The sequence below is a fragment of the Amia ocellicauda genome, chromosome 15 (genome assembly GCF_036373705.1).
Source record: "Amia ocellicauda isolate fAmiCal2 chromosome 15, fAmiCal2.hap1, whole genome shotgun sequence".
NCBI lineage: Eukaryota > Metazoa > Chordata > Actinopteri > Amiiformes > Amiidae > Amia > Amia ocellicauda.
The window spans coordinates 8,510,797-8,523,549 of NC_089864.1; the positions used below are offsets into that span (position 1 = coordinate 8,510,797).

Here is a 12,753-nt window from a genome sequence, read left to right on the forward strand (position 1 = left end):
TCTATTATTTGAAGTGTTCTGTGTTGTCCAATCTGCATATTTCCAAATATAATACTTACACTTAAAAGTCAAAAAGAAAAAGAACAAAGCAGCGACACAAATGTGGAAAAAAGAAGTTTGACAAATCTATATGCAAATATCCATCCTCCCAGGGGTGATTGCTTTTGGTGTCCCTATCGCACATTCCTGCTTTGGGAAGGGGGGATGGGAAGTGGGTTTTTGTTTCTTTGGCTCTCCCCACCATGTGCATTCCAGAGAAGGAGAGAAAAAAAGCCAAGCAGACACGGCAGCGAAAGAGAAAAACAAACGCCAAACCTCCCCATGAACAGCAGTAACGCACAGGGAGCCCTGGGAAGCTTTTTATTTATTTATTTGATAACACATGCATTCTGTGAAATTGTGAAAAAGTGACACTTTTCAGCAGGCAGGAAGAAGCGAACCGTGCGGATCAGATTTCAGCGTTTCAGACTCTTCATGTCAAAAGTTTTTTTTCTTCCACCAAAAAAAGTGGGGGGATGGTGGAAGTGGCTCTTTCTGTAAAGTGATCTAACTCAACAGGACGGGACGAGATCTTTTCAACCCCGATGTTGTGTTTTCCGTTAAACCTAATCCCGTTATAAATGTGGCAGAAGAGGGAAGGATGAGGAGTGACCGAAAGGAGTGAATGAGGATTGATCCCGGGCTGGGACAGGGAGCAGAGTTGCGCCGCACGGAGAGACACTGTTTCCTTTCATGGGAGTTGAGGATGCATCTGCTGGAGATGTTTCTCCTAATGTCACTAAGTGTATCTTTGTAACACAATAACCGATACTGCAACTTGTGGAGTTCGGCTCAATCCTCTGAAACAAGAGTTGCGAGGCTCAAGCTTTCCAAGATGTCCTCCCGAGTCTGTCCCTTTGTTGGGAGATGCGGGATGCTGCTGCTCTGGGGTGCCTACTTCTTGCTCGCCCGTGTGGGCACGGCACAGAAAAACGACACGGGGGTCCTGGATTATTGTCAGAAAAGTTCAACCTGTGAAGTCCTGAAGTACAACACCTGCCTGGGCTCCCCGCTGCCCTACACGCACACCTCCGTGCTCCTGGCCGAGGACTCCAGCACCCAGGACGAGGCTTTCGAGAAACTGGCCATGTGGTCCGGTAAGGGCTGCGCACACACTCGTATTGATCTGTGACTTTCTAATCATTGATTCCTTGCTCTTTTAAGTGCACTTTGATCACGTTCTTGGAGCGCAGATGTCCGCAGTTCTGCGCAGATCTGCAGAATCCCACCGCTCCCATTGGTGCAGCCGCGCAGAACTGCGAATATATTTTGATACTTGTTAGTGTTGAAAGAAGCGTATTATTGGGGAGTTCAAGTGGGTGCCAGTTCATTTTGGCAAGTCTTAAGTAGAAAAAGACGGAGAAATGACCCAGGAGGGCGTACATTTATATTAGGTTGGATCAGCTGTAATAAATGGGTATGGCTGGACATCTGCAGCCCAAGACCAATGCGTAAGATATCTGTCGTTATTGATTTCGTGTATACCTTGCGCCAATTAACAGCATTGTTAATACGAGTATGAATTATACGTGAAGACTGTGTCCCAGCTCATGTTACGTTAGTTACAGGGACATCTGTGTGGTTACATTTGCATCGCAACTGAAAAAATGAATTCCTGATTCCAATTCCTAATTGCAGTGGTAACTATTGTAAATATATTTTTTTAAAATATGGAATTAGCTATTTCTCGCTTTAATGGTTACTAATGCACAAAAATACACAACTTAGCATCTCAGTTCACCAAATATGATGTTCCTCATACTATTGCATGGCAGTTAGGATGGATCCTCCTCTAACTATTTACCAGAGCACCAAACTGACCAACCGACCAAAGCAATGGTGCCTTTTCTCATTTTGTCATGACCGTCCATCGTTTCAAGGAACTGTGCAACTGTATTTAAATGCATTTGAAATATGTTCAATGTTTTCCCATCGCTTTAAATACAAATGAAAATGCTTTGGGATGTGCAAGTGCCAAGTGTTATGCAAATAGTTTAAAGTTTGGCATTGAAATGGATTTGCGTTTGACCCCAAGTCTACTCCTCACTCCCCATGATGTAGATGCTGATTGATTACACTTGAGCAAAGCAAAGGATCATGAGCTGGGATACAGGTGGAAGTGTCCAGCGTCACAATCTTAGCTCTCACAGCATTTCTTTTACACTAATTTGCAGAGTCAGCCTTGTTCAATTTTAATCTCTCTGTGAGTGACAGCACATCTATAGCAATAAGAACATCAAGGCTGCCTCAAAGATAAGGACAGGTTTCTTTGATTCCTTGAACAAATTCATTTCTCACATTTTGTCCTCCACATTATAAGTTGCGCAGCTTTCTTGCGTGTCCTTGACCACATCGTGCTCTCTCGTGCCATCTGTAAAGCTGTCTTTCATCTTGGCAGAAAGATTTTGAATGCCAACACTCTTTTTGTGTGTCTGTCCTGGGTCAGGAGCCGTTGTATCAATAAAAGCCAGCCTCTTCTTAATTATTAGGTGGAAGTTTGATCAGCGCTGCACTTTGATCTGAAAAAGTTGAATTGAATTGCATTTCAGATATGTTTAATAAAGAAAAGGTAATCCTGCTTAAGAAATGGTTTAATTAAATATTAAAAGAAGACTCTAGAATTTAAATTGTTGAGACAACTTTGTGTATCCCTGATGATGGGTTTAGCACAATGACAGGGAGCGTCCTACCCTGGCCTGCCATAACCCTGTTTGTGCCCGTGCCAGGTCTGCGCAATGCCCCTCGCTGCTGGGCCGTCATCCAACCCCTGCTGTGCGCCGTCTACATGCCCAAGTGTGACAACGGCAAGGTGGAGCTGCCCAGCCAGAGCCTGTGCCAGGCCACCCGGCGCCCCTGTGCCATTGTGGAGCGTGAGAGAGGCTGGCCAGACTTCCTCAAGTGCACTACCGACAAGTTCCCTGTGGGCTGCCAGGTAGGCTGTGTGCTTTTGTCATGTAACTGCGTGGCACTCTGGTTATCAGTTACGGGTATATTTTTTATGCCTGGTGCTACACAGGAGTCTTATCTCAGTTTAAGAGAATGTGCATCTTCTTCAGCACTGCAGTATTCTCTCTGGGTTTCTGTTATCTGTTATTATTTAAGATACACCTGAGGAATGAAAACATTATTTGCAGTAGAGTGTTGGGGATTAAAGCAGGCAGTAAATGATTTCTGCTTAATGTAATGGCACAGGGGAGTGTCAGAGCAAGGTGTGTGATTGTGTGTTGGTTTGTGGTTGTGTGTTGGTTGTGTGCTGACAGCAGCTGTGATTACTCCCGACAGAATGAAGTCCAGAAGATCAAGTTCAACGCGTCGGGCCACTGCGAGTCCCCGCTGGTGAAGACGGATAACCCCGCTAGCTGGTATGAGGATGTGGAGGGCTGCGGCATCCAGTGCAACAACCCACTATTCACCCAGGAGGAGCACAGCGACATGCACGTCTACATCGCCGTGTTCGGCTCCCTCACACTCTTCTGCACCTTCTTCACACTGGTGAGGGGATGGGGGGGCTCTGAATCGCATGTGACGTCTAGCTGAGATCTCGTGGTTGATCTGTGATGCTGGTGATGGTTGTGACGAGCTTCTTAGTCAACGGCCTTCAAATGGGTTGTCCCATGTTGTTTCTGATCTCTCCGCGGTTGTTTTCTTTCAGGCCACCTTCGTAGCCGACTGGAAGAACTCCAACCGCTATCCCGCCGTCATCCTGTTCTACGTCAACGCCTGCTTCTTCATCGGCAGCATCGGCTGGCTGGCCCAGTTCATGGACGGAGCGCGGCAGGAGATCGTGTGCAAGAGCGATGACACCATGAGGCTCGGGGAACCCACGTGAGTCGGGCTGCCCGCTCTGAGCAGAATTGCCAGTTTTAATACTATCATTAGGTATCAATTTGGCCAAGGCCATTGACAAGGTCTACACAAGTACAGTTGGTGTTCAGGAACGGCGAGAAAAGGCAATGATATCCTTGATCTGTGTGGTGAAGAGTGGCACGTTTCCCCTCAGGTCCACGGAGACGCTGTCCTGCGTGATCATCTTCGTGATCGTCTACTACTCCATGATGTCGGGGGTCATCTGGTTTGTCATGCTCACCTACGCCTGGCACACCTCCTTCAAGGCCCTGGGCACCACTTACCAGCCTCTGAGCGGCAAGACTTCCTACTTTCACCTCTTCACCTGGTCCATCCCCTTCGTGCTGACTGTGGCCATACTGGCAATCAAACAGGTACAGTAGTGTGTTAATATAGTCTGTGAAATGCAGAGTTTTAGATTATCACAACTCCTTCATCCATTGTTATATACAGATATATATATATAATAAATAAATGGTAAGAAGATATGATTGTTTATAGAAAACAAAATCTGAATACCTCTCAAGAGTTTTAACATATTTTAATGCCTGCAAAATGGATGAATGTCTGGGCTTTATGTCTTCCTGTGCGTGCAGGTGGACGGAGACTCGGTCAGCGGCATCTGCTTTGTCGGCTATAAGAACTACAACTACAGAGCTGGGTTTGTGTTGGCTCCCATAGGTGTCGTCCTCGTCGTGGGGGGCTATTTTCTCATCCGAGGTGAGTTTCTGCGGACGTTTTGTTTACCAGTATTCCCAAATCTTGCAAAAGCCATCTGCATGCTGGTTGTAACTTTGTAACCCAGAGTTGCTTGATATCCCTATTGAAAAGATGAGTAAATAAGTGAATTTTAAAGCTGTGCCAACGCAAATAACACCCTCTTCCCCTGCTGCCCATGCTTACAATAGAAGGGAACAAATTGTAGAGAAGATTAGGCATTTTCACAGCATCTCTGATTTTTATGATTGATTTGTTTTTTCTCCTTTCAAGGGGTCATGACATTGTTTTCGATTAAGAGCAACCACCCAGGGCTGCTGAGTGAAAAAGCTGCAAGCAAAATAAACGAGACAATGGTCAGACTAGGTATGGATGCCTTCCTCTTTGTGTCACACACAGGAGTCGCTTTATAACATAAAGAGCACGTCCACTAGTGAAACAGTCCTGGTGCATTGCAGATTACTTATGAATCGGTTTGCTTTTATTTGATGCACACAGAGTAATTCATATTTCTTGGAATGAACCAGAACTTTGAACAACCTAACATTTGTCCGTTCTGTACAGGATATTTCCCTCCACATATAACTGCAGTCTCCTCTTGCCAAAAAATAAATTACAGCTAGAAATTGGCCTCAGAAAAGCGAGCCGCTGGGCGTTGTTTCATCTCGCTCTCGCTTTGATATGAGACCTTGCAATGTGAAGGACTGGAGAACATCAATCACGTCCAGAGCAAGTCTGAAGACTGCAGGACTGGTGAAAAGTCATATTTGTGGTTTCAGCCCGTGCCTGCTCTGTAATTAAGTCCTGCTTTTGCCTTGTCAGGTATATTTGGATTCCTTGCCTTTGGCTTTGTTTTTATTACGTTTGGCTGCCATTTCTATGACTTCTTCAACCAGGCGGAGTGGGAGCGCAGTTTCAGAGAATATGTCTTGTGAGTTTTTTATTATTTTAATTTTTTCTCGAGTATCAGTTTAGTATGTGTGAATTTAAATTTAAAGACAAAATCTTTTTATTTATTTTTGATGTTTAAACTTGTAATGTGGAGTTGCACGCAGACCTCTTCAGTTCCTAAATCGCCAAAAGAGTTTGCTATAGCAACACTGATTAGTCAATGCAGAAACCACAGTATGCTTATAGCAACTCTCCTGGCTGCACGATTTATTCAGCTGTTTATTTATGATGTGTTAAAGGACTGCATTCCAAGAAACCCAAATCCTGTTCTTCATGACGTTTATAAATCTCCCTCGCTATTTGACATTTTGTGTGGTCTTTTTTCCCCTATTCAGAAAAAATGCAAAAGTACGTAGAAACCCTAATTCATTTATGTCTAAGAGCCTGGAGAAGCACTAGGTTAACGATGGTGAAAAACACATTTACCGCAGCATTTCCTTACATCTCCTATCTTGTTTAATAACCAGAAATATAGCCTAATGTGGTTCTTTTCACTTACATTTACTCATTTATATGTCTTGTTGGTTTACAGTTGAAACCCTGAAAGTGTGTAAAACTTGCACATCGCCAGTCAGTGGTGAGTGCTTGTGAATTGAGCCTTCCCTCGCAGTAGCAACCTGTGTATTTGTGAAGCTGCTGGCGTTTGTTGTGGTTTGTTGTCCGTTCCAGCGGGTGATGTTGTTCTCTGTGTTCCTCTCCTGTGCCGCCCAGGTGTGAGGCGAATGTGACGATTGCGGTCCAGACCAACAAGCCCATCCCCGAATGTGCCATTAAGATCAGGCCCAGTCTGCTGGTGGTGAAGATCAACCTCTTCGCCATGTTTGGCACCGGGATCTCCATGAGCACCTGGGTGTGGACCAAGGCCACCGTGCTCATCTGGAAACGCACCTGGTGCAGGTAACCAGCCGCTGTGTTTTTATTTGTCTTGTTATATTTTCAGTGACAGACCAACCAGAATAGCAGCCTGTTTTTTTGCTGACTGTCTGATTGTCACCTTTGGCTGAAGGATCACCGGTCGAAGTGACGACGAGCCCAAGCGCATAAAGAAGAGCAAGATGATCGCGAAAGCCTTCTCCAAACGCAAGGAGCTGCTGCGCAACCCTGAGAAGGAGCTGTCCTTCAGCATGCACACCGTCTCCCACGAGGGGCCCGTGGGTAAGAGCTGGGGGCTGGCTGGGGGGGATTGGGGTGGGTGGTCACCAGCTGCAGTGGCGGCAGAGAAGAAATGTTATTGGAAAACAGAAATCATTATGGAAAAGAGAAGTGAGACAAGCTATTAGCCTCACACAATGCTGTCACTTTCAGACAAAGGGAGACACCCTGCCCGAGTGTCACCGTGACAGGGCCTTCCAACAAATTGAGTCTCAGAAACACAGTCGTGGAATTGAATGGTTGAAGCTGCCTGGATATTTCACATTGGCTTCAGCTAAAACCACCATAGACCTGTGACACTGCATCTTTAAGGAAACTCTGACCATTATAGCTGAACACAGAGCAGTTTTGAGTGTCTGCAATTATTGATGTGCTTAGAGATGTGAGATGTAGGCCTATGTGAGCCCTCTTGCTTCTGTTGAGAAGACTTGAGTTCTGTGTTATAAAGGAGAACCAGAGATCTGGAGAGCGAAGGGGGTGTCATGAACCTGAAATAAATTGCCCTGTGCTCTGGGAGGGATTAAGGAAAAATCTCAAATAGATTCCCGTGGGAGGACATGTCGGGGTTGTTTCTATGGCTTCATTCATTTGCCGGACTCCTTTCTCAGAGGCAGCCTGAGGTTTAATAGAGTACACACTAACTGGTATACAAGCCTGTTTTCATTAAGTGAGTGTGGAGGGGGCATTTCTGTGACCTCAGACAGTGACACTGGATTAGATCATGAAGGAAGTGCAAGAGCAGAATAAATATGATTTCCTAGCCATGCAGGATAGTACCGCAACAATGAACTGTCTGATAATAACTATGCCTTTGTTTTACAGTCTGAGGAAAACTTACCCATTCTTATTGTTGTTCCCCCAGCTGGTATAAACTTTGAGTTGAACGAACCGTCAGTGGACATGTCCTCTGCGTGGGCCCAGCATGTCACCAAAATGGTGGCCAGGAGAGGAGCCATTCTGCCACAGGATATCTCCGTCACCGTCACGGGCACACCAGGTCAGCGGCTCTGCACAAGGGAGGCCCGAGGGCTGCCCTATCCTGGGATATAGACAATATTTCTATAAAGTGTAGCGATCAGTAATATCCGTGGTATCAGTGTGGGTCTTATTCTGTAACCGAGTCCCTTCTGTCTTTCTGCACAGTGCCACCCGATGACAACATGAACCAGCTGTGGATAGTGGAGGCAGAGATTCCCCCGGAGCTGCAGAAAAAGAAGAAGAAAAAGCGGCGGAGGAAGAAGGAGGTGCGTCCCCTGGCGCCCACAGAGGAGCTGTGTGACCTGGGCCGCCGGGGGGAGCGTGCCCACAGCGCAGTGCCGCGCCTGCCCAAGCTGCCCGGACACCGCAGCCTGGTGGCCACCGTGCGGGAGCAGCACCCGGAGGAGCTCCTGCCCGGCTCCTTCCCCGAGATCAGGCCCAGCACGCCCCCGCCGTCCTACCGCTCGGACAACCGCCGGTACCCTGCGCTCGGCGTGCCCTACGGGGACTGGGCACGGGAGGACCACGACTTCTCCAGCAGCACTCGGTTCCGCCCCCCGCCCCGGGATTGCAACGGCATGTTCCGCCACTCGGCTGGGGAGGGTACGCTGATGGCGGGCAGCTCGGGGAACGTGCCCTACATCCCCAGGACTCAGGGCAGGAGAGCGGGCCTCGCGCCCATCCACTCCAGGACCAACCTCATGGACGCACAGCTGATGGACGCAGACTCTGACTTCTGAGGGGAGAAAAAAACACTACAATACAGTGAGGGTGTTTGTACAGTTTGTGAGGACGAAGTGCTGGATACTTTTAGACTTGCTCCCACTTGGCCATCTAAGAAGAGGAAAGTAACATAGTCTTGACCTAGATAAGTGCTTCCTGGGAATTAAATTAAATAATAAAAATTGTAATAAAGGGAAGGGTTGCAGGTAACCCCTTCAGACTACCAAAAATGACAAGTCCTGTTTACTGTGGTCCATTTACACAGTGGTAACGTCATAATATGCTGGAGTGCTTTTTACAATCAGCTTTTAAACCTTTTACTTGCAGCTGTCCATTTTTGTTACTCCATGAATAACAAAACAAATCCCACTGGAGTGTTTCTGTCTCATGAACAGCAGAGGAAATCTGACAAGGTGGCCCATGAAAATGAAATGTACCGAAAACTCGATTCGACCTGTTTGGTGTGGATCTATAATGTTTGTTCAGATGGATTCATTTCACGTCGTGATCCGCTGCTGAAGAGGAAACCTTCTCTGCACAAGACCCTACCCAGCTTAGCGGAAACTAAGCACTGTTGTGTGTTAATGGATTAATGTCCTCTCCGGCACCGAAAAAACACACTAGCTTTTGCTCAACCTCTTTTATTTTGTTGATGTTGAGTTTGGAGTGTTACCTGCAATATCTAGTGCTCTAGAGGGCAAAAACATTTAGGATAAAATGTGCTTAACCGCTTACAATTGCTGAACTTCAGCAACAGAGGAAATTCTTAAAGGGGAGTAAAAGCCAAGTAAACTTCCTCAGATTCTGATTTAATTTTCCAATAGAAAAACAGGTAAATAACTTGTTGGTGGATTAACTTTTTAATATAAGTATATATATTATAGTCTTCTGTTGGACGCATTTCAGTACAAAACAACGTTTGACACCGATTCGTATTCATTTAAAGGGACCAGCTTTTTCAAATACACCAATGTTGGATACAAAAGATTTGAGTTCTTGCTAGTTTCTTCCCAATGGTCCCTCAGTGACTTGACAGTGTGCCTGGTAAACCTACAATGGTGGGTTGGACGTATCTACCACCTGTTCTATGGTCTGTACTACTTCTATGAACATGGTGAATTCACTGCTATTGCTATTGTGATGTTCAGAAATCTAGTGCCAGGCCACACAAGTGATCCTGTGATAGTACAGGAAAGGGAAAGCTTGTCCTTCCTTCTTTCTTAGGTAAGGAAGACAGCGGCTCTAATGCATAGATTGTCTTCAGACTCACAGTGCGTCCCAACTCCGCAAGTGCCATGCAAGCCTACCAGTGTCATTTCATAGAGAGGCATATGAAGTAAGAGTATGTTGCGCCTCTCCTTTGTTTCACTGTATATATTTCTGGTTCATTTCAGCCGCACTCTTGATACACAGTATTGTCTAAGCTAAGTATAGTTCCTCTTGTGTTTTCGCGAGGAACTGCGCTCTGCTCTTGAGCTATGCGAAGGGTTCACGTGGACTACTATTGCTTTGGCATTGAACTGCACAAGCCAGCTATCAAAATGTTGTGTTATATCTGGAGAAATCACTCATCCGTTCACTTTTTGTGCATTAGGGCACCTCATTACGGGGAGCATCATGTTGCAGTACTTCACAGTAATGCAGTAACAGTATTTATTAAAACTAAAAGGTCTTAATTGCTTTTACTAAATTATACAACAGTAGAAACTAATGGTATTTTGTTTTAATCCGATTTATTTATATAGCTGTCATGCTTCTGTAGTTCCCATGTCTTTCAGGATTTCATTACTATCAGGTCCATGCAAAAGATGTAAGATAAGGACTTGTTTTTGTTTTCTGCCTGTAGATAGAGAGGGGGAGAGATAGAGAGATGTTTACAATGACTTCAGAATGCAGCATACATTTCCCCATCATCCCCCAAACCTTATGGAGGCGGTTTAGTTGTTATATTATGAGGTACTCAGATCACAAACATTGGCATTACACTGTACATATAATTAACTCATAATATAGGGATGAAAAATACATATACATTATTTGACCATCTTTATCTTTTCATTGTTTCCATAGTTGCTGATTGTTTTAAAATCATGCATTACTTCGGTATCCTAAAGTACAGGCAGTTCACAGCTCTCAGCCACGCATTTTTGACCGGCTTTAATATATATTTATATGCACTAAAACCTTTTTTGTGATTAAAGTATTTATCTGCAGGATTATCAAACATAAAGTTCAATGCAATGACATGGAAGCTAAATGCTATTGTAGCCCCCAAAATTGCAGTAATCCAAAAGGTGATCTTCTTCACAGCACTTTACATTAAAAAAAACATCAAGAACTCAAGTCGCAATGGTGATGGTAAACAAAAACAAAATGCTCATTGCTGTGGGCCAGTATTATTTAAGTCAACCCAGGGTAATTTTGGACATACGTTTATATATCACCATTTTCTACAAACAATTTTTCCTTAGGATTAGGGTGATTCAACTTCTATTAACCTTTTCTATCTCACATTTGTAGAAATTTGTTTATTTTTTGAATGACACTTCTAACGAATGTGTTCATCCGGATCAGTTCAGCCAGTGAAAGAGTATCTGTGTCTCTCTGGGACGTTGAACATGACCAGATCCCACACAACATTTTTTGTTGGCTTTCCCCCCAAAATGAATTGTGCCAACTTGATCAAAGCATGGTCGTATTGTTTGGGCATGGGATCCTAATATAATATTCAACACTGTGTGATTGATTAAATTGGTGTACATCTGGCCAGTTCCCAACATTGTTACAAATACTCTTTGTGTGTTAGTGATTAACCATTGAAATGTCTTTGTTTGCCTTTAACATTTCAATATCATATTATGTAGGTGTGTGGAAAAGAGTAACACATCCTGCAGGATCAGAGTTTTAAAAGATCTATTTACTGACTATTGAGCACATTCAGTAAACTTGTATTTTCCATGATCAGAAGTATAAATACTGAGAAAATGGCAGCTGTAGAAGATTCTAACTGTAACACTGAACAGCAATGTAGAGTTTTCCTTTTTCTTTTTTAATAAGGAATGATGTGGTAAAGTTTTACACAACATGAAAATGGTTTCTTGCCTACTGTTGTTACTAAAATCTTTGTCTGCTATTAATCTTATTAAAGATGTTTTTTTTATTCACAGTATTGTTAAAAGGCTATCACTCAATTGTATTTTTGTATGTGTAAATAAACTATAAAATATTGATGGCATTGTACATTATTTACTCTTTGCTCTATATTTAGTTACAGCTGTGCCTACACTATACCAATTACACTATATTAAAAATATACTGCTTTCTCATGAATACATATTTCACAGATTGATAAAGTTCCTTTATTAGCTTCCTGCTCCAGAATATTAGTGATTCCTCAAGAGGTTTATCATCGTAGTTTGCAAAGATTATGTAACGTGGTTTGCATGGGTCTCGCAGACCTCTGACAGCTTTGCTTCCTATTATGAAATGTTTTGTAGAAGTGCATACCACGTTCAGAGCGACTGATCTATAAATAAATACTTTTGTAGAAAATTGCAGGGTTTTAATGCTCTGTCTAATGCTGGATTTTCTTACACGTTCATGGTGATTGATAGAACAGATAATTGTTAGCATTTGCATGTGTGCAGTAAAAATACTTTGGCTGTGTATTAACATAACATTGAAGGTTTAGTTTTTCTGAGGGTATGTGAGCTTCTATAATCCTCCTTTAAATGTACAATAGATACTAGAGGCATTCACATAAACTCTAGACACTGTATTTCATGATAATGCCAGTCATGTAATCTATTTTCTAGAATAGAGTCAACTGCCAGCTTCGATTTATGGAGAAAGGTGTGGTGGGGGAGGATATATAATAATAATAATAATAATAATAATAATAATAATAATAATAATAATAAAGATTGGCATTTCTATTAGATCAGATTATTTTAACAGAGATTTCCTTTAATTCTGAATTGTATCCAACATATTTTGTTTGTAATGTTCCCTTTAACGAAAATTTTAGGCTGGTCAGACTTGCTAGTCTAAAGATGGAAAAAAACACCCTTATGCTTCATGTGTGTAATTGCATTAGCAGTTCATTGCAAACTTTAAATGATTCAGAGATATCTTGAAATATTTGAAGATATCTGGAAGTATTTGAAGGTATCTTTAAATATTTGCAGGTATCTTGAAATGATTTAGAGATATCTCTATATATTTGAAGATATCTTTAAATGAATTACAGATATCGCTAAATGATCATTTGGCTTGCCATATACATACACTGTATAATCTTTACCTTTAATAAAATAAAATAAAACGATTCCAAAAAAAAGAGTGGTT

The 12,753-nt window shown here is 43.1% G+C and overlaps 1 protein-coding gene across 1 annotated transcript; it reads left to right on the forward strand.

The window, feature by feature from the left end:
• Positions 1–234: 234 nt before the first annotated feature.
• smo (smoothened, frizzled class receptor) lies at positions 235–11,636 on the forward strand. The gene is made up of 12 exons (XM_066723719.1): positions 235–1,136; positions 2,766–2,971; positions 3,322–3,531; positions 3,692–3,864; positions 4,040–4,259; positions 4,482–4,605; positions 4,876–4,968; positions 5,425–5,533; positions 6,265–6,450; positions 6,560–6,708; positions 7,568–7,702; positions 7,849–11,636. Exons 1-12 carry the CDS (start codon positions 875–877, stop codon positions 8,421–8,423), a joined length of 2,442 nt encoding a protein of 813 aa, XP_066579816.1. The 5' UTR covers positions 235–874; the 3' UTR covers positions 8,424–11,636.
• The last annotated feature ends 1,117 nt before the right edge of the window (positions 11,637–12,753 follow it).

What these genes read in the sequence shown, in the direction of transcription:
- smo (XM_066723719.1), top strand. Translation starts at nt 875, where the DNA reads ATGTCCTCCCGAGTCTGTCCCTTTGTTGGGAGATGCGGGATGCTGCTG. An exon ending in GAAACTGGCCATGTGGTCCG is followed by an intron (nt 1,137 to 2,765) that starts GTAAGGGCTGCG and finishes TGCCCGTGCCAG; the next exon opens with GTCTGCGCAATGCCCCTCGC. An exon ending in AGTTCCCTGTGGGCTGCCAG is followed by an intron (nt 2,972 to 3,321) that starts GTAGGCTGTGTG and finishes TACTCCCGACAG; the next exon opens with AATGAAGTCCAGAAGATCAA.